This window comes from Pristis pectinata, chromosome 4, assembly GCF_009764475.1.
Source record: "Pristis pectinata isolate sPriPec2 chromosome 4, sPriPec2.1.pri, whole genome shotgun sequence".
Taxonomy (NCBI): Eukaryota; Metazoa; Chordata; class Chondrichthyes; order Rhinopristiformes; family Pristidae; genus Pristis; species Pristis pectinata.
The window spans coordinates 87,275,729-87,297,365 of NC_067408.1; the positions used below are offsets into that span (position 1 = coordinate 87,275,729).

Consider the following 21,637-nt stretch of genomic DNA (forward strand, 5'->3'; position numbering starts at 1 on the left):
TGGACTATGCATTAACTGGCAGGGATACACCTTTAATAATATGCTAATATAGGAGATTGCCACTTAATGCCTTCCCTGATCTCATCCTGAACTTTTCAATGACCACCAATTAACATGAACATTCATTTATTGTCTTCCCCTGGGTAGTTTCAATGGTACAGAACCAGAATGTCCCACACCCAACGATTGGTTTCAATAGTAAAAGGTAAACCAATACAGAATGCAGAATAAAGTGTCACAGCTACAGAGAAAGTGCAGTGAAGGTAGACAATAAAATGCAAGGTCATAATAAGGTAGATTAAGAGTCCATTTTATACTAGGGAACCATTCAGTATTATAACAGCGTGCTAGAAGCTGTCCTTGAGCCTGGTGGTACGTGCTTTCAGGCTTTTGTATCTTCTGCCCGATGGGAGAGGAGAGAAGAGAGAATGTCCAGGGTGGGTGGGGTTTTTGAATATGCTGGCTGCTTTACCGAGACAACAAGAAGTATAGACATAGTCCAGGAGAGGAAGCTGGGTTCCATGATGTGCTGAGCTGTGTGCACAACTCTCTGCAGTTTCTTGCGGTCACGGGCAGAGCAGTTGCCGTACCAAGCTGTGTTGCATCCAGATAGGATGCTTCTGTGGTGCATCAATAAAAATTGGTGAGTGTCAAAGGGGATATGCCAGATTTCTTTAGCCTCCTGAGGAAGTAGTGGCACTGGTGAGCTTTCTTGGCTGTGGCATCTATGTGGTTGGACTAAGACAGGCTATTGGTAATGTTCACTTCTAGGAACTTAAAGCTCTCAACCCTCTCGACCTCAGCACCATTGATGTAGACAGGTGCATGTGCACCGCCCCCTTCCTGAAGTCAATGACCAGCTCTTTTGTTTTGCTGACATTGAGGGAAAGGTTGTTGTCATGACACCATGTTACTACATGTTACTCTCTATCTCCTTCCTGTACTCCGCCACTCATTATTATTTGAGATATGGCCCAGTATGGTGGTATCATCTGCAAACTTTAGATGGAGTTAGAGCAGAAGCTGGCCACGCAATCATGAGTGTATAGGGAGTAGAGTAGGTGGCTGAGGACGCAGTGTTGAGAATAATCGTGCCGGAGGTGTTGCTGCCTATCCTTACTGATTGCGGTCTGTTGGTCAGGAAGTCAAGGATCCAGTTGCAAAGGTGGGTGTTGAGTCCCAGATCTTGGAGTTTGGTGATGAGTTTGAAAAACACGATGATGCTGGAGGTACTCAGCAGGCCAGACAGCATCCGTGGAGAAAAGCAGGGGGTCAACGTTTCGTGTCAGGACCCTTCTTCGGGTCCTGAAGAAGGGTCCTGATCCAAGATGTTGACCACCTGCTTCTCTCCACAGATGCTGCCTGGTCTGCTGAGTTCCTCCAGCATCATCGTGTTTTTCATCTAGATTCCAGCATCTGCAGTCCTTTGTTTCTCTTAGTGATGAGTTGCTTGGAATTATAGTATTGAAGGCAGAGCTGGAGTCAATGAGCAATAGTCTAGGTGTCTTTACTGTTCAGATGCTCCAGAGATGAGTGTAGGGCCAGGGAGATGCATCTGCTGTGGACCTGTTTCAGCGGTAAGCGAATTGCAGTGGGTCAAGGTTTACTGGGAGGCTGGAGTTAGCGCATGCCATGACTAGCCTCTCAAAGCACTTCATGGTGGTGGATGTCAGAACCACTGGGCGGTAGTCATTAAGGCACATTACCTTGTTTTTCTTAGGTACCGGGATGAAATGGTCTTCTTAAAACAGGTGAGAAACTCAGATTGAAGTAGGGAGAGGTTAAAAATGTCTGCAGATACCTCTGCCAGCTGATCTGCACAGGATCTAAGGACACGGCCAGGGACACCATCTGGGCCAGATGATTTCTGCGGGTTCACTCTTCAGAAGACTGATCTTATGTCCTCAATGGTGACTCTAGGTTCAGGTGCATTGGAGGCTGTTGGGGTGGGTTGTAACATTCCAATCCCCTTCTGTTAATACATGCATAGAATGCGTTAAGCTCATCAGGAAGGAATGTGCTGTTGTCGGCAATGCTGCCCAACTTCATTTTGTAGGCTGTTATAGCATGTAAGCCCTGCCACAACTGACGGCTGGTCTAGGACTTGATTTTGGACTGGTATTGCCTCCTGGCATCTCTGATAGCTTTACAGAAGTCGTAAGTCGATTTCTTGTACAGGTCAGGGTCACCTAATTTAAATGATAGACTTCCGTAGGGCGTGGATCTCTGGGTTCATCTATGGTTTCAGGTTTGGGAACACCCGGATTGTCCTCTATGGTACACAGTCCTCAACACAATTGCTGATAAAGTCCGTCCTGGTGGTGGCATACTCACCCAGGCTGGCAGCTGAGTCTTTGAACGAGGACCACTCTACCGATTCAAAGCTGTTGCATAGAAGCTCATCTATTTCCTCAGACTAGCACTGCACAACTCTCTGTACTGGATCCTCATGTATCAGCTTCTGTTTGTATGCAGGGAGAAGGAGCACAGCCTGGTGGTCTGACTTACCAAAGTGAGGGTGGGAGGTGGGGGGGGGGGGGGGGGGGCTGGTAAGCTTCTTTGATGGTTGTGTAGCAATGGTCAAGGGCATTTGGGCCCCTGGTGGGACAGGAGACATGCTGGTATTATTTTGGTAACACACTCTTGAGGTTGGCCTGGTTGAAGTCACCAGCAATGATGAAGACGGCCTCGGGACATCCCATTTCAAGGCTGTTGACCACAGAGTCATTGAGTGCAATGACGCAATAGCTCATTGAGTGCAGGCTTCACGTCCGTCTGGGGTGGGATGTAGACTGCTGTTAGGATAGCTGAAGTGAACTCCTGTGGCAGCTAGAAGGGGCGACACTGCACCATTAGATATTCCAAGCTGGGTGACTAGGAACTTGTCAGAACTGTCATGTACAAGCACCACGAGTTACTGATTAAGAATCAGACCCCTCCACCTCTAACTTTGCCCGAGGACGCCATACAGTCCATTCGCTGAATCGAGAAGCCCTCAGGTTGAATGGCACAGTCAGGTGTAGCAGGTGTAAGCCACGTTTCAGTGAGACATTGCACACAGTAGTCCCTAAGTTCTCTTTGGTAGGTCAGTCTGGCCCTTAGTTCATCAACTTTGTTCTCAATGGCCTGGACGTTAACTAGTAGTATGATGGGGAGGGGGTTCTTGAACCCACAGTGTTTCAGTCTCACCAGCAGCCCAGCCCTCTTACCATGCTTCTGAGGTAAGTGGCTGCGTCTGATCGGTCCTGGAAGTCCTGCAGTGGAGCCACCTGAACTGGAAGTTAAGTGACTTCTTAAGGACAGACCTGGAAGACCTGGAGTGGATTCAGCTGGCCTGTGAGATAAGTTGTTGTTCCCATACAGGTCTGAAGGTCCTGAAGAGGAATGGGCTGCCCCAGCAGGTAAGTGGTATTGGTATTGGTTTATTATTGTCACTTGTACCAAGGTACAGTGAAAGCTTGTCTTACAAACCGATCGTACAGGTCAATTCATTACACAGTGCAGTTACATTGAGTTAGTACAAAGTGCATTGATGCAGTGCAGGTAAAAAACAGTAACAGTACAAAGTAAAGTATCACAGCTACAGAGAAAGTGCAGTGCAATAAGGTGCAAGGTCCCAACAAGTGATGTGAGGTCATAGTCCATCTCACTGTATATGGGGAACCATTCAATAGTCTTATCACAGTGGGGTAGAAGCTGTCCTTAAGTCTGGTGGTATGTGCCCTCAGGCACCTGTATCTTCTACCCAATGGAAGAGAAGAGAGAATGTCCCGGATGGGTGGGGTCTTTGATTATGCTGGCTGCTACACCAAAACAACAAGAGGTAAAGACAGAGTCCAAGGAGGGGAGGCTGGTGTCCATGATGCGCTGGGCTGTGTCCACAACTCTCTGCAGCTTCTTGCAGTCCTGAGCAGAGCAGTTGCCATACCAAGCCGTGATACATCCAGATAGGATGCTTTCTATGGTGCATCGGTAAAAGTTGGTGAGAGTCAAAGGGGACAAACCAAATTTCTTTAGCCTCCTGAGGAAGTAGAGGCGCTGGTGAGCTTTCTCGGCTGTGGCATCTACGTGATTTGACCAGGACAGGCTGTTGGTGATGTTTGCACCCAGGAACTTGAAGCTCTCAACCTACTCGACCTCAGCACCATTGATGCAGACAGGTGCATGTACACTGCACCCTTTCCTGAAGTCAATGACCAGCTCTTTTGTTGAGGTTGAGGGAAAGGTTGTTGTCATGACACCATTCCACTAAGCTCTCTATCTCCTTCCTGTACTCCGACTCATTGCTGTTTGAGGTCCGGCCTACTACGGTGGTATCATCTGCAAACTTGTAGATGGAGTTAGAGCAGAATCTGGCCACACAGTCGTGAGTGTATAGGGAGTAGAGTAGAGAGCTGAGGACGCAGCCTTGTGGGGCACCAGTGTTGAGAATAATCGTGCCGGAGGTATTGCTGCCTATCCTCACTGATTGCAGTCTGTTTGTTAGTGGGGGCGTCTAGGGGGGCTCAGCGTCGGAACTTGACCCCGGGTGCTCCGTAGGGTCGGGCTTCCGATCCGGAGTGGCCCCAGCGTCGGGCCTCGCGTCGGTTCGGGCCTCAAGCCCCGGCCTCTTGCTGCCTCATTGGGCCCAGGGTTGGGCCTCAGGACTCGGCCTCCGATGGTCAGATATCGGTAAAATATCAGTTGAAGTTAAATTGTGAACAGGTTTTATTTCCTGAAGACTGGTTCTGCAGTCTCTCGTGTCCTCATTTTATTTAATATCTGCTATCCTTAATTTCATAACTCCAGAATAATCCCTAACAAAATATTTGAGCACAATCCTGATTTCTAAATGATTGAAAGGCTTTGGGGTATCAGGAGGTGAGTCACTCTCAACAAGATACCCAGCCTACGACCGCCTATTGTAGCCATGGTATTTACGTGGCTGGTCCAGTTGAGTTTCTGGTCAATGGTGACCCACAGGATATCGGTGGTGTGGAATTTGGGAATGGTGATGCCATTGATTGTTTTTGGAGATGGTCATTTTCTGGCATTTTTGTGGCAGTGAATGTTACTTGTTACTCATCAGCTCATGCGTGAATGTTGTTTAGGTCCTGCTGCATGTGGGCCTCGCCTGCTTCGTTTGCTAAGATGTTGCAAAGAGAACTGAATTTTGTGCAAATATCAGTGAACATCTGCACCTCTGAGCTTATGACAGAAGGACGATCATTGGTGAAGCCGCTGAAGATGGTTGGGCCTAGGACACTGCTTTGAGGAGTTTCTGCAGTGATATCCTGGGGCTGGAATGATTGACCTCCAACAGCCTCAACAATCTCCTTTTTGTCTGAGGTATGATTCCAACCTCAGCAAAATTCCGATAATTCACTATCCAACCAATCAGGTATCCCAGTGCTTCTGCCTCAGTCTCACCGGGTGCAGATTCCCACAAGTCTTCCCATTGACTGGACCCTGGTTCCCGTGCTCCCACTCAACTGGGCCCTGGTTCCCGTGCTTCTACCCACTGGGCCCGAGTTCCTGTGCTCCTTTCCACTCAGTGGACCCTGGTTCCCATGCTCCCATTCACCGGGCCCCAGTTCCCGTGCCCCACTCACTGGACACTGGTTCCCATGCTCCCATTCACCAGGCCCCAGTTCCCGTGCTCCCACTCACTGGACCCTGGTTCCCATGCTCCCATTCACCGGGGCCCTGGTTCCTGTGCTCCCTTCCACTGACTGGGCCCTGATTCCTGTGCTCCCGCTCACCGGGCCCTGATTACTGTGCTCCCACACACTGGGCCCTGCTTCCCATGCTCCCTTCCATTTACTAGGCCCCAGTTCCCGTGCTCCCACTCACTGGGCCCTGGCTCCCATGCTCCCTTGAACTGTCCAGAGCTGCAGTTCCCATGCTTACTTTCACTCACTGCGGCCTTGCTTTCTGAACTCCCTTTAAACTTGCCTGGTTCTGTTTCCCACACTCCTTTGTAACTTACTAAAGTCTTGTTTGCTGTGCTCCGTTGAAACAGGATTCACTGGAAATTGTATCATTCTACTATGTGACATTTAAAAAAAAAGTGAATTGAAAATATATTGTAGCGTTAGTAGAGAGGCATCTAATATTCCAGAAAATCTGCTCAGCATACACCAAAGCCCTGAGCATGCTGGATTAATGGAGTTTTACTACACTGGTGTGTTTTCTCCTTGTTGCCCATTGACTTTAATTTTTCCAGGGCTGCTTGAGGCCACAGTTGCTCAAATGCTGCCTTGAGGTCACAGGCAGCCTCAGTCCATCTGCCTTAACAGATCTCAGCAGATACAACTTTTTAAATTCAGATTACCTTGAATCTACTGCTAGTGTAAAAGTAGGAAGTTTGGTGCTGCAGCAACATTGCTTGTCATTCCAATGCATTAAAATATGGACAGTGGATGTCACTTCAGAGGGCAGGAAGAGTCATCCACATTGTTTTGGATCTGGAACTGCAAATAGGCAGACTGGGTTAGGGCATCCAGCAAACTTGGCTGAAGAGTCTAATGTGCATAGGCTCAGGACAAGAGGCCAGTTACTTAGGAATGCAAATAGTAGTTTGGTCTATATTAAAAGAGTTTGAAGTATGGCTGTAAATCTACTGGGGAAGGGATAGTCTTTTAGGTGTTGCAGAATACATTCATGATTATGTGTGAGGGTTGTCTAAGGGAGTGGTGGGTGAAGGTCTGGGGGATGAAGTGGAGGGGTAGAGTTTAGAGGAATGAAAGTTGCTTTCATTGATATGTTTAAGTTCTGTGAAGGGTTGACAGGGTGGATGCTAAGAGGTCGTTTCCATTGATGGGAGAATCTAATCAGCATAAGGAGCCAGCCATTTAGTATTGAGATAGGAGATATTTTCTCAGAGGATTGTTTTTCTTTGCATGTGACTTTTAAAACTAGGAACACTTTGAAGACTAAAGGAAGCTTACAGGAAATCAAATTGGATTAAAATTAGTTAAAAGGGTCTCAGAGGCCGATGTCCGAACATCCTTCAATAGGCTGAACCCCCGCTAGGGTCAGGCCTCGAAGGTGTATCTGGCCGGGTACTGAAAACCTGTGCCAACCAACTGGCTGAAGTGTTCAAGGACATCTTCAACCTCTCACTGCTGTAGTCTGAGGTTCCTACCTGCTTCAAAAGGGCAGCAATCATTCCAGTACCCAAGAAGAGCAGGGTGAGCTGCTTCAACGACTGTCGCCTGGTAGGACTCACATCTACTGTGATGACATGCTTCAACAGGTTGGTTATGGCAAGAATTAACTCCTGTCTGGACCCACTGCAGTTCGCCTACTGTCACAACAGGTTTATAGCAGATGCAATCTCACTGGCGCTTCACTGTGCTTTGGAGCACCTAGACACCTGCAAGACATACATTAGGCAACTGTTTATCGATTATAGCTTGACATTCAACACCATCATTCCCTTGGTACTAATAACCAATGTTCAAAACCTGGGCCTCTGTACCTCCCTCTGCAACTGGATCCTCGACTTCCTTATCGGGAGACCACAGTCAGTGCAGATCGGCAATAGCATCTCCTCCTTGCTGACTATCAACATAGGCGCACCTCAAGGATGCGTGCTCAGCCCACTGCTCTACTCTCTCTACACTCATGACAGGTCAAACCATCTATAGATTTGCCGATGACACCACTGCTGTTGGTAGAATCTCAGATGGCGATTAGGAGGCTTGCATGAGTGAGATAGATCGGCTGGTTGAGTGGAGTCGCAACAACCTTGCACTCAATGCCAGCAAGACCAAGGAACTGGTTGTGGACTTCAGGAAGGGGAAGTCAGGAGAACACACACCAGTCCTCGTTGAGGGGTCAGCAATGGAAAGGGTGAGCAGCTTCAAGTTCCTGGATGTCAACATCTCAGAGGATCTATCCTGGGCTCAACACACTGATGCAATCACGAAGAAGGCACGCCAGCAGCTCTACTTCGTTAGGAGTTTGGGGAGATTTGGTATATCACCAAAGACTCTTACAAATTTCTATAGATGTACGGTGGAGAGCATTCTGACTGGTTGCATCACAGCCTGGTATGGAGCCTTCAATGCATAGGATCACAAGAGGCTGCAGAGGGTTATAGACTCAGCCAGCTCTCCACCATCGAGAACATCTTCAAGAAGCGATGCATCGAGAAGGCAGCATCCATCATTAAGGACCCTCACCATCCGGGACATGTCCTCTTCTTGTTACTACCATCAGGGAGGAGGTACAGGAGCCTGAGGACCCAAACTCAATGACTTAGAAACAGCTTCTTCCCCTCTGCCATCAGATTTCTGAACAGTCCATGAACCCATGAACACTACCTCATTATTCCTTGTTTTTTGTACTATTTATTTAATTTTGTAACTTATAGATTTTTATGTCTTTGTGCTGTCCTGCTGCCGCAAAACAACAAATTTCACATCATATGTCAGTGATAATAATTCTGATTCTGAATTCTGTAGGGCTGGTGATGTGCAGCAATGACCCACATTGCTCTGTTTTGCTGCACTTCTCTCAAAATATGCATATCAATGATTTAAATATAATACTTGAGGATGTGGTATTCAGATTTGCCGGTAACAAAAAGGTCAGAGGCATCTTACATAATTCCAAGTGAGGAAAAAAGTGGCAGATGGAATTCAATATTAGTAAATGTGAGGTAATACAGTTTATCTTTCTTTAGCATGATATAAGGGAATGTCAGAGATGTCACAGTTGAAATACTGTTCATGGAGGATTAGTGGATATAGGAGCAGAGATGGACCAAAGAGCCTTGTTCAATATTATTTCCATTTGTGTAATTAAGAGCTATTATTAGATGATATGAGAACACAATTATTCTGATTGAAAGCTTGTTGTTATTGTCTTAAACCTGTTGATTAAGTCATATTTCAAGGTGGTGGTAACTGTTACTATGGAAGCCCACCTCTTTCTGGCTTATTCATTCAGCACTTACCTCCAGGTTTGCTGTATATTCCAAAGGTGAAGATGTTTCAGTGGATTTCACTAACTTATCCATCCCCTTCATATGTGAGAAAGCAAAACAGGAGACTGATGGTCCAGCCTACAAGACTTCTGACTGTGTTAATTTTTTTAAATGCATACCTATAAAAAAAACTACTTTTAAACCCACACAGAAGACTATTTCTTTAGATGAATATTCCAGGATGAATTTATTGTGGAGTTTTTCCTTGGACGCATTAATATTTATCAAAAAATATTTTGCAGGGGTATCTCAGTAAGGTGAGGGACAGTTTTATATCGGGAACTGGTGAAATAGAGATCTAATATTTTCCTTGAAAGACTAACGTTAAGGGTACCAATACCAGAGAAGTTTTGTCAGCTGGGGAAATTTTGATAGAATATTTTAAATTAAGGACAATGGGGGTGAAGTCATGGTGATAGACTTAGAAATAATTATATTTCATTTGACAAGAGATTAACCTTCTCTTGCATTTAGATCAAGTAGATGTAATTTAAGTAGTTTTCACAGAAAAATGGCTGTTTTGAAATAATTGCCTTATTAAATAGATCAATAAATGCCATAGAGATGGTAGTATGCGATTCTACTACCATTTTTCTTTTTTAACAACTGCACATTGGAAAGATAAACATAATGAGCTCAAAATCCAGTTTTCTATTGTTACTATCCACTGACTGTAACAATACTGAGTAGCTGTTATACTGTTTAATGACATTGTGTAATTTTTGTGTCTGAGTTGGTTTAAAAGTCTGTTGATTCAGTTTCATCCACAATTTCTTACGTTAGTAACACTTCGGTGTTAATCTTTTAGAGGGCGATAGTGAGAACAATTTCAAATTGTCAAAATCACATCAACCTATGTAGTTCAGTGGGTGGGTTCGTGCAGTTCTTTCACTTCAGTGCGATTAAATCTCATTTGGTAAATTAGTTGAACATTTTTCAACCAACTTTAATGTTGTAAAAAGGAACTGTGTGGAATCTAAATCTTGTTAGCCACAGGAAAATGCATTGCATGTTTCATTGCTTCAAGTGGAGAAAGGCATTTGCACTAATTCAGCTGGCTATTTTTTTGAAGGGCAGTCCTAAATAACGATGCTTTTTTTTGTTCTGACTAACAAAATAGCTTGAGTGGCACAGACTTAGAAAGTAAAGCCCAAGCAAACATTTTGAAAATGGGCGGCTTATCTGTGACAAAAGGCCAAGCACTTAACTTCAAAGAAACTAATTTAAACGTGTAGGTGGTCTGTCAGAAGTAGATGTTACTTCTCTCTCTGAAGCGACACTACAGGCACCCAGTAGGGTTGCTTAAACAGCTCTTGTATGCAAGTGCAGGAGTTTGCCATTGTTTGGTGTCTTTTCATTCCACTTACTGGTTCATATCAACTGTGTGTTAACTCTTTTTGTAACTACAAGCTTGTTTACACTACAGCTTTATCCTAAATTTTATAGCTGTGGTGAATTAAAATGGAGAATATGCAAATAGTCTGAATTTATTTAATCCGATTGTGCACAAAAGTAAAAGCTTCCACCTCCTCATGCCATTTTAAATTTGGTTCTAAAGGAGATGGATTTGAACTGAATCAGTAGCTATTGCATATTTCTGATAAAATACAAACTCAAAACCATCTTGCCCATTTTCACAGTGAATTTGCCTTGCTTTCAATGCCTTGATCGAGTTGAAACACTTACTAAGTTTCTGAATTGAATTATACAAAAGCAAGTTGATTGTACTGTATCCATTTTGATAATTACCCATTTTTACTTTTGCACAATAAAAATAATTTTTATATAATATATTAATGGAAATTGATAGACTGCCCAGCAACCAAATATTTATCTTCTAACCACATTCCTACCTCATGGTGATGTTTCCCAAGGAAATTCAGCTATATAAATTGAATTGGGCCCTTGAAAATATTTGTCAAAGTAACATTTCGTGTTCCCTTTCCAGCTATATTCTACTTGCGTGTATATTTTTCAAATTCTATGCAAAGGAACAAGCAGATGAGGCCAAACAAACTAATTATCTAATGTTTGTTACTGGTTGTTTTTACTGTTGCTCTTTACCTTTTATTGGTACACAACTCACAAGACTTAAATTTATATAGTACCTTTCATACATTGGGATAAACCCAAGCTCTTTAACTCCATGAAGCACTTTAGATGTGTAGTCATAATTGTCATATGGGAAGTAAAGTCATAAAGTTATTTTATTTCATAAAGGGATGCACTTTACAACAGGATCTTCTGCTATGAGCACAAAATAGAAGCTGCTTTCAAGTTGACTTAATTCAAGGTTGATTTATCATTTTCACCAAAAATGTAATAAATCCACTGCACTGTTTAGTAGTTTATGCATTTTTGTATGCTGTGTCCAATTTAAATGGTTATTCTTTTTGGAGAATCATTCAAGTAACTCTGGACTCATGAAAATGTTATGATGTCTCACTTTGGGATCATTATTCACCATTGTTATTCTCCAATCCATGTGCACAAAAATCCATCTTTCAATAGTTCTTAAATGAGTCAATTTGAGGAGATGATCTGTTAACAGGAGACCTCAAAGTTTGAAGTGCTCTTTATCGATGAAGCTGTTGATGAAACAATATTTGTACCTCAAGGAAATGTTTCAAAGAGTTAATGAGGAGATTTTTCTGTGTCTTGACTCAGAAATAATTTAAATTATATGGCCATGGTGAACATTGGAAAACTGTCTGTGTCACTTTGTACAAATATGCTGAAATCAGATCACTTTTAGGATATTTATTGCATCAAAACTCCAAGAGGATGTCCCCTTATTTTGACTTTGACTTCTCTTCCACTGTGTAAAATAATGCGTCCGTCAAATATAAATTGATAAGGAAATTTAGTCCTTAGGTTTTTGGTAAGTTTGTTAAAAGTAAACACAATTTGTTCATTGTTTTCTGTTCTCTCTTTTGAATATTAGGTTGCACAATGCATTTGATCCTAACCATCCTGTTTTTGTCCTGACGCTCCTGCACGTTATTACTGCTCCACTTCATGGACTGGCCAATGCAATTGTGTTTGGATTTGACCGAGAGACATGGAGCCAGCTGAATTTAACATCCCTGCAGGTAACAATCATTGATCAGTAAAAACTCCTATACCTGTCTTAAACATTTAATTTGCTTTCCTGCCTTTCTTTCTCCTGAAGAATCTTCTGTAGTGCTTTCAGAAGTTACAATTTTTTGCCACTAATATCCAGTTTTGAGAGATTAGCAGCCCTGTCCCTTTAGGTAGCTATTAGAACTTTGAAACCCAAGACAGTGAATAGCTTCCTACCCTGCATCGATGAGTCACAGGAGATCAGCTGCAGTATTAAAATTAGGCTGACTGCAAAAGCTCATGAATGTTAGTGCAATTCTCATAATTAGGTGGGTGTGATTCTCACAATGCAATTCTTATTGGCTGCAATCTCACATCTTCACCCCCAATTATAATACCAAAAAAAAGCATCATTTGAGCTTTTAATACAACAGAGAGTTTTCTTCACACAATCTTCAGAACTTCAATCTTCAACCTTTAAAGTGACACCCTTGTTTCAATACCCAACCATTGTCATTTATGAGATTTTTTTTCTCAGCTGCTAAATATATTTCATAAAGGTACAGTTCTGAATAAAGATTCATACATGATTTTTTTTTCCTGGGCGTATGTGCTCTACTGCTATATGTATCGCATTTACATTTTATAAAGTTACAAGCTGTAGAATTTATTCAAGATAGTCTTAACTAAAATTCCACAGAAATAACAAATAGCCCCCACATCATTTCTCCAGGCTTCTGTCGAAGGGAGAGAAAACACAGTGATTTTACTTCCAAAAGTTGAATGGGGTTGTATTGTGCCTGGCAGGGATCTCAGTTGTTGACTAAATTTCATATGGTCCCTCCATTCAAATGTCATTGGAGGACAGAGACCATCTAGCCACCAAAGAGAGCACAAATTGTTAAGCAGGTTAGCCCATGAAGGGTCATCAGGTCAACCAGCCGAGAAAGAATTATAATCTCCCCAAACGACACCATTTGCAAGAGGATTATTTAAATAATGGATCTTGATCTGGATGTCAGGTTTTGTGGCAGCCATGTACTCCTTTGCTCACTACCATCAAAAAATACCTTGCATCTCAGAGCAAAGGACATAGGAACATCCAGAATTGTATCCCAAGCCCCTTCCACTTACATACCTATCGTTTCAAGACAGAGGTTCAGTCTGTCACATTGCATCACTAAGATCTAAAATATCCGAATCCTCATCTATTCTCTGGCTTTTCAGCACAATCCTTCAGAGTGACTTAAATGGCTACAGGCTTTTAACAGTAACTTAATAAATGTTGCAGAAACTTACTTTAAATAAAAAGGATAATCTTTTTGCTTTTTTCAAAGAGTGCAAATTGTTCAATATTTTTCCATGTAACCCACACACAAAGATTTGCAAACTGTTGGTCCTGCATTGCCATTGTTTATAATCTCTCTTCTTCCAGTCCAAAGCCATGCAGACCAGCAGAGTTGATAAGGAAAACTCATTTCATATCAGAGATTTGCCCTTTCAGCTTTTGTGAATTTTGAACCGCCTGTTGTGGCTGTACAAAGTCTGGAACAGCTCGACAGAAGTTACTATTGCTTACTGAAGGCTGTGTGATTATGCCAGGAATAGAGCTGCTCCTACTTCTGGAAAAAGGGGAAAATACATTCTAAGATAAACTTCACATAGAGTATTGACAACAAATATTAATAGCGTGCAGAGAGACGTTATAGAATTACAGAATGTTTACAGCACAGGAGAAATCCAATTAGACCCCTTATGTTCCCACTCATTGTCCCTGTAACTCCTCAGAAAAGAATCAGACTTTCTAAAATTTAAAAGTAAAATTTACCATCTTTCTCTTAGGCTGGATTACTGGAGCATCCTTGAGATCACAGGAAATCTGTGACTTGCCTTTTGATATATCAGTGTGATCTCTGTGCTTCCAATGAGCAAAAGAGTCAAAGCCTTGAGATACCTGTGTTTATTACAGTTATCTCCTGCTGCACCCTGCTGTTATGCTAGTTAATAATAATGTAACAAAAAAAATCACTCGTCAACACAGTACTTAACAATATCTCATCAGGCTGATGATCCAATTCAAGAATTTCAGCCAAAATTAATAGAATTTCAATGTGGAAATACATTTAAGGCTTTTATTGGATACTGTTGCTGTTATGCCTGGTCATTGGCTTCATCAGTTAAATAATTTGTTATTAACTCTGACCTTCAAAGTAATCCTTTAGTTTCCTTATCTTTATAAACATTTTTACAATCTTTTTCCAGTAAATCTGATTTTATTGTTTATTTCCTGGTTATCTCTAATTTTGATTCTGGCTTTAATCATTTTATTTTAGTGCAGTCTCCCAACATCAATAATGTGGCTTGTATGTTGGAAATGATAATATGACACTATTGCATCAGTGTTTAACCCTTTTCCTGTTCACCAGGTCAGAATTGTGTTGCTGATTTTTCTTCATTAAAAATCCTTCATGTATTCTTAGAACAGTTGAAAGGATTAAGAGATCTTTGTGGCATAAACTGTTATTCTATGCAATTTATTTGGCATGATCTATTTTTACTATAAAGTATTTTATTAAATTTTATCACAAAGGCTTTTTTGGAAAAAAAGACATAAAACTCTATCAAGTATGTCCCTGAAATCATTGCTTTATTGCAGTGCATGACATGTTAAATTTTTCAGCTTGCTTTCCAGTCCAGATTTTCTGATACAACATTGATTATGGAGTACCAGCCTGGGCCAGTGCGCTACACGGCCCATTTGGAAAGTGATTCCTCAGACTCATGTGACGATGGCACAGGAGCAATTTATTCATCCACCATGACGTCTAGGGACAGGAGGCCCTGACAACAGAAACACCCTTCAACTGAATATGTGCACTGTTGGACTCCTAGACAAAGGAAGAACCCCTCTGTGACACTAGAGATGAGCTGTCAACCTTCATTATTAATTCTAGGCTCTTAATATTTAATGTCATAAAACTGGAACAGAAGCTTCAGATTTACAGTGGAGGCATCGTGCTAAACACAAACACATCAGTTAAAGAGATTGTTCCTTTCAGCTGCCTCTGGTAGCTGTGCTTCAAACTAAAAAAAAAGATAAACCAATACAAAAATGAAGAAAATAATTTGGAGTAAATTGATGTAATAACCTAAATGAAAGTATTTACATATTTTTTCTGAGGATGTTGTGTTCAATTTGTTTTTTGTTTACATAAATTAAATATGAACCTTTTTTCATACCGCACATCCTCAATTTAGCAGGTTAAGCAATTTGGTTCAGATTGTGGAGCAAATTATGATGTGAAACTATAGTGTTCGTCCTTATATAGCACTCTCTGTGGGGAAAATAGGCTATTTGTTGGGGTAGAAGAGGAAAGCTGAAGAAAGTTGAAAATACACATTTGCAGAACCATTAACAGAAAACAGTGACAAGATGGTGGAAAGCCAGAACTACTTGTCCACTTTTCAAAAATGTTTATAATTTTATTTTAACCTCTGTTACTTAAAGTGCCAGAATACTGAAGAGAACTCTTTTCAGAGACTAAGAAAACATTGCAAATGTCTAAATGTTCAGGTCCACAAAACTATAACTGATTTGCTCATTTTAATGTCGTAATGTTGGTATGTTTCTATTCGTGATGAGCTTTTATTTTATTCTTATGAAGTTATTGAACACATTATTTTTAAACTGAAGATTTCCTTTCAAAAGAGTTACAGAATTTTCATGGACTGAAAAGGTCAAATCTGCATTAGAACCATTTTTCTTTTGACTTTGCTAGTTTTATTTGTAGATTTATAGAAAATATAGATAATATTTAACAAGGTGGTGCAGCACTGTGGCAGTAGTAAAGTATGAGGTGAATTAGCCTGCACCATAAAGTCCTGTACTGCACTACCAGGCACTCAGCTCAGAGTAATGTTTTGAAAGCTTGGCTGCAGATAACCTCTTTGCTTTCTTGGTCCCAGTTGCATTATTTAAAGAAAAACTAGAGGAAATTTAACCTTTTTTTTAAAAAAGCAATCAATCCCTTTATGCGGAGAAATTTTGGACACTGGTAATACAAAAATAAAATATTGCTGATGCTGGAAATCTGAAATAAAAACAGAAAATCCTATTAATACTCAGCTGCTGAGACTGCACCAGTAGGATACTAGTAACCTTGCTTTGTGATGAGCTAGCACCACTCAAGAAGCATTAAGTAGGAATTCATCTCAACTTATTTTCATTCCTTCCCTGTACTTCCAATGAACCTGTAATCTAGCCCCTAAATGTTCACCAATCAAGCCTGTTCTTGCTGACCTGTGTTAGCTCCAAGTTAAGCAATGCCTTAATTTTAAATTTCTCATCCATTTGCATATCCCTCCCTAGCTCTGAATTCTTCTCAGCATTTAAAACTTATACCCCTTCAGTGTGGCCTCTAGATCATCCCCAAGTTTAATTGGACCAAGGGGGACACAAAAGACTGTAGACACTGGAATCTGGAGTAAAGAACAAACTGCTGGAGGAATTCTTGTCCTGAAATGTTGACCAACTCTTTGCCTGCACAGGTGCTGCTTGACCCATTGAGTTCCTCCAGCAGTTTGTTTTTTTTTTACTTTAATTGAACCAACATTGGCCTTGTGCAAGGCCCTAAGCTCTAAAATTCCTTTCCTAACTTCCTCTGCCATTCTATCTCTCTTTCCTTATTTATGATGCTCCTTAAAACCTACCTCTTTGACCAATTGTTGGTCATTTTCCTAATATTTCCTTTATGACTTGGTGTAATGCTCATGTGAAGTTGCTTGAGATATTTTACTGTTAGAAGTGTTTATAAGTTGTCCTTGTAATATCTCATATCCAATCAGTTTCATGAAAGCTGTCTAAATCTTTGCTTTATAAAATACTTTATTGATACAGCACAGTAACAGGCCCTTCCAGCCCAACAAGCCCGCGCCACCTAATTACACCCATGTTAACCTACTAACCTGTCTGTCCTTAAATGAAAATAAGAGAGTTCATTAGAACAATAGATTTCGTCTTTCAAGTAAACTGGGTGTTCAGTTCTTTATTCTTTCTTTATAAACTTAAACATTTGGACCATCCTTTAAAGCATAGGGACTGAAATTCAACTTTGGTGGGATGCAAAGTGGGTAGTATCAAATCAGGTTCCCATTATGCATCCTGCCCATTTTTCTTCATGATTGACATCAGTGGAAAGCAAAATTGGGTGCAAGTCCTCCCCAGGTTATGAACACCCGTACATATGAATGAGCGTTTGGGAGACTGACAGGATGGATTTGCCAGCTGTTGTGGGGTGCAGGCATCTTCTGCCACCTGGGAACTATGTTTGTGGCTGCATTTCTGACTTATGAACTGCCTGGGTTACAAACAGTTCACAGGAGTGAAACCCTGCCGTAACCCGGGGAAGACCTGTAATATAAAGGGTGGACATTTCAGTAATTTAAACCCCTACCAAGGTTGAATTTCATCCCATAGCAGAACTGAACATAATAATGACTGTTTTACTATTTTATTTGTGGTGACAGAATGTATACTTCTAACACAGTGTTCTTGATGTTAAAGGAACTTCTCACAATTTCACTATCTTCCAAAGCAGTGGGAGAATCCGCTGCTCCTGAAGTAGATTCACAGAACCTCTTATATCCACAAGAGAGCAATTCAACATCTAATTTAAAAGAATGTCTGAGATAGTATGGCACTTCCACAGTTGTGTACTAAAATGTCCACCTAGGTCTCTGAAGTGAGGTTTAAACTCAGAACCATCTCACTGAATGATCAGGTAGTTATCTTTGAGCCACAACTTACATTGAAATGGAATTTCTTAGTACTCTGGCACAGCGTCAGAAAGAAGGAATGCTGTCAGTTCTAACCCTGCTCATTCAGGACAGACAGCCTGTTTGGCAGTCATAGAATTGTATTGATAGAATCTTTAGATTTTCTCAGTTCATAGTATTGCACTTCATAAGATGGTGAAAACTATAAGATGGTGAAGATTGTTGAAATTTGTAAAGAGTAATGCAGTATAGAAAAATATATTTCAAAGGGCATAATAAAAGAGCTATCGACATTCCACATAATTACCCGTTTCATATGAGAAATGACTGTTGAAAGATATTGTAAAATTTAGTCAATGGCATGCTGATTTGAAAAACGCTGTTGTGTAATCATGTTGTTTTCTAATAACTTTCTTTTGCATGTTCAAAGCCTGCTCAAAAGAAGTGGGTATACCATTTTAATCTTCCCATATTTATTAAATGTAGGTAAAATGGACTAAGCAAATTGTGTCACTTTCTGAATTTTTTTCCCCATTATGGAAAGGGATGGTCCAATGGCAGGAGGGGAGGAGTTTTTGACAAGAAACTATCTGGGTTTCCACACGTGCTGTGGAACTTTAACTCCATTGTGTCTGAATTCGTTCTTAATGGAATCCCAGACATCTGCCTGATTTGTAAGCTTGGCTTCCATTCAATGATGCGTCGAGGAGCATGCACCTGCTAGAGTTAGCCTGAGAGGGAATTGGGGTTTCCATCCCTTCTCTCTGGAAAGGTTCTGGTCCCTGTTTGGGAATGGTTTGTCTGGAGGTATTCTGATCCAAAGGAATCAGTCCGTTAAGCCTGGAGAGCCAAGTAATGTATTTGTGCATCTCTGAGCCCAGTAACTCTGCAGCAAAACCACATTTCTTCTCTCACATCCGTCCTCGCCTACCTCATTTCCGAAGGCCTGGGAAACCAGAGCAATTGGGATTAATTATGTTGTTAGAACAAGAGCTTTAATCAGAGGGTCCAAGCTTCATTAGTCTCAGTCCTTTAAGTATTGTTGCACTTAGTTGCTTGTAAACTTTCATCCATGTCTTTCTGTCCTATAGAAGACTTAAGTTCTTCCAAAACTTCTGTCTCTATGCTATGCCATATACAGTCCTAATTGCCCATTTCCTCTGCTCTTGTTGAACAGTTTGAGCTCTCAGTGTCTCAAATTTGTATACTTTTGTCCGCAGTTTGCCTCAACCTTCCCACTTACTTCATGTAACTTTCACCAGCAGTACAATTCTTCCTCTGCCCCCCCATTCCCCCCACCCCCAGTTTTACTCTTCTCCTCCTCAAACCTTATGGTCACGCTGCACCCTTTGCAGCACCATTGGTAGCCAAGCTTTCGGCCTGCAAGATTCCATGCTCTGAAATTTCTTCCCTCAATCTCTCTGCATCTTCCAGTTCTTCTAAGAATTTCCATGAAACTCTGTAACCAGCTTCAGATCACTTCTACTATTGCTCTTCTGACTTTGTTTCCCCAGTGGTACCTGTGTGAAGTACTTAGGAACATTTTTCTGTGTTAGAAGTGCTACTTAACATAGGATTTTGTAATAATTAACTTTTAAACTGTTACTTCCAAATGCAAAAGCAGTCATTCTATAAATGAGACTGTGAGTCAAACACACCACCATGCAATGCAATATTGAATAAATTCTTATTGATCAATATACTGTTTTCACTTGAAAAGCACTAGCAAAGTACTCTCTTATTTGGGGGGGGGGGTGGTGGGGGTGAGGGCTGAAGATATAAGTAATGAAATCCACAACAAATTTTTCAACTATTGTGTAATTGCGCAAAATTCCATTGTTACAAAATCAACAGAACAGAAAATTTCAAAAATTCTTATAAACCTAGGTAAAGAATTTGGGATACTTTTTAGTCTACTAAGCTAGTGTGAAATGGAGAATTTAACGTTATTTTTCTCTGTGTGCCTGATTAACTTGCATTTCCAGTATGAGAATAGTAACAGCCAAGTTGAAGACAGAGGAAAGTAAGTCATAATTGAGTGATGCCAGGCTTAACTTTTAAAAGCCAGTTGATATTAGAAAGGAAATATGAACCAATTCCACAGTTAAGAGGCCATGTGAAAGAATGACTTACGGTGGAAGACAGCTTAATGAGACTTGACTACAGCAAAATAAAGATGCAGGGTGGAGAAACAGCACGTAGGATGTCATAACTGGCACTGAGCTGTTTAAATTTAAACTTAATCCTAAACTCCCCAATTCAGTAAAAACAAGAAGATATTCTTTTTTGTTACAGGGGTTTTCCAATTTTATATTTTAAATAGGATTGCCACTGATAAATTAACAAGGATTTTTACCTGGCTGTTTTGTTTGAGTGCGTTTGTGTAAATAGATAAATGTTCCTTTTACTATTGTCTTTGCTTTTATTGCAAAATAAAATAATTGGAAATTGTAAAATAGAGGGGAAAGAAGAATATACCTAATCACAGTAAGGCCCAAATTCTTAAGCTCAAAATAAGTAATATGAACATAGCAAGAAATTTGTAAACTGACAAACACTGCAGAAAGAGGAAACATTGCAACATTGCATTTGATGTTATTGGGTCAGTAAAGAATACAAATGCCTTTGGGCTTTGTTTCACTTGTAAATCAAGATGACATTTTTATGGTGGTTTTGTACTAAGGTAAACTGAAATGACAACCTCCAATTTTTTAAAGAAAACACTAATTAAAATTTCTTTAAACTTGAAACTAAGCACTTTCAAAAATAATTGTTTTAACTATAAATCTGCCCACACTCCTCATAATAGGTGAACTGACCTAATAAACATTCAGCACAAAATTCTGCAGTCCATGTGTGTGCTTTTTGATTGGTAGCCCTAACCTGCCAGATTCCATGGCATCAGGTCAGTTACTTAATTGCATTGTTTCTCTGGATTGCCTTGACATCTGGTTAGCCAGACAAGAATCATCAGGAATCTGTAGAGCGTCAAGGACTGAATGACAATTCCTTGGAATCCTGGGGGAGTATTCCCACATCTATACAATGCAAGTAGTGATGCCTTCCAAAATCTTCAAAGAATAGTAGTGTCATCAACTGTCACAAAAAGATTTATCGAGCAGAGTAGCTGGCATATCTTGCATGCACCTGCACTATTCAGTTGCGATGGTCCAAAACCATCTAACCATTGATGGAATAAACCCCTTTCAGTTCATGTATGCCAGGAGTTACGTGGTACCTTCAATCAGAATATAGATATTGCAGTGATATCTTCAGTCATGGGATCCTGGCCATCTGGTATAAATGATTTAATCTCTTCCATTTTTCCCTCCTTTCTACTGGCAAAGTAGCAAACATATGTTCTTAGCATAGAGGGCTACAGCATTCCTTTTGATGCTGCATTGAATGGTCAATTAACAAACCTGCCTTTAAATGATTAAGTTACATGAAAGTTCATTTCAGTAATCCTAATTACAATAAATATTGCTTTGTTTATACGATTTTTTTGCAAGCCTCAATATATGCCACCTGCCTCCCCAGCTGCCTCCCAGCTGAAGCATAAGGTCATCCATGACATGTCCAAATTCTTGTACATTATAATTCTGTTAATGCCTGTGGATGGGTGCCAGGTGCCTGTTATGAAGATGTACTTCCTTTTCTTCACTCCGCATTCCTTTCACTCCTCCACATCCAAAACTACCATTGGCAAGCTGATTGGAATGTCATTGCTAATAACTGCAGGGATGGCAGCAAAAACGATAGCTGTGGAAAGTCGACACTAAATAAACATACCACTTAAAAGGAAGCAGCTCAAAGATTAAACAC

General features: G+C 41.0%; 1 protein-coding gene across 5 annotated transcripts in view; it reads left to right on the forward strand.

The window, feature by feature from the left end:
• The window catches only part of si:dkey-100n23.5 (cyclic AMP receptor-like protein A), a 162,568-nt gene extending 143,039 nt beyond the window's left edge, over positions 1-19,529 (forward strand). For 4 of the 5 annotated variants that reach the window (XM_052014813.1, XM_052014814.1, XM_052014812.1 and 1 more), the window contains 2 exons: positions 11,919-12,066; positions 14,718-19,529. In XM_052014813.1, the coding sequence (XP_051870773.1) occupies positions 11,919-12,066; positions 14,718-14,882 (313 nt within the window). In that variant the 3' untranslated portion in view covers positions 14,883-19,529. Of the gene's footprint in view, positions 1-11,918; positions 12,067-14,717 lie in introns of those variants that run through there. The other variant, XR_007956251.1, reaches the window with a different exon arrangement.
• The last annotated feature ends 2,108 nt before the right edge of the window (positions 19,530-21,637 follow it).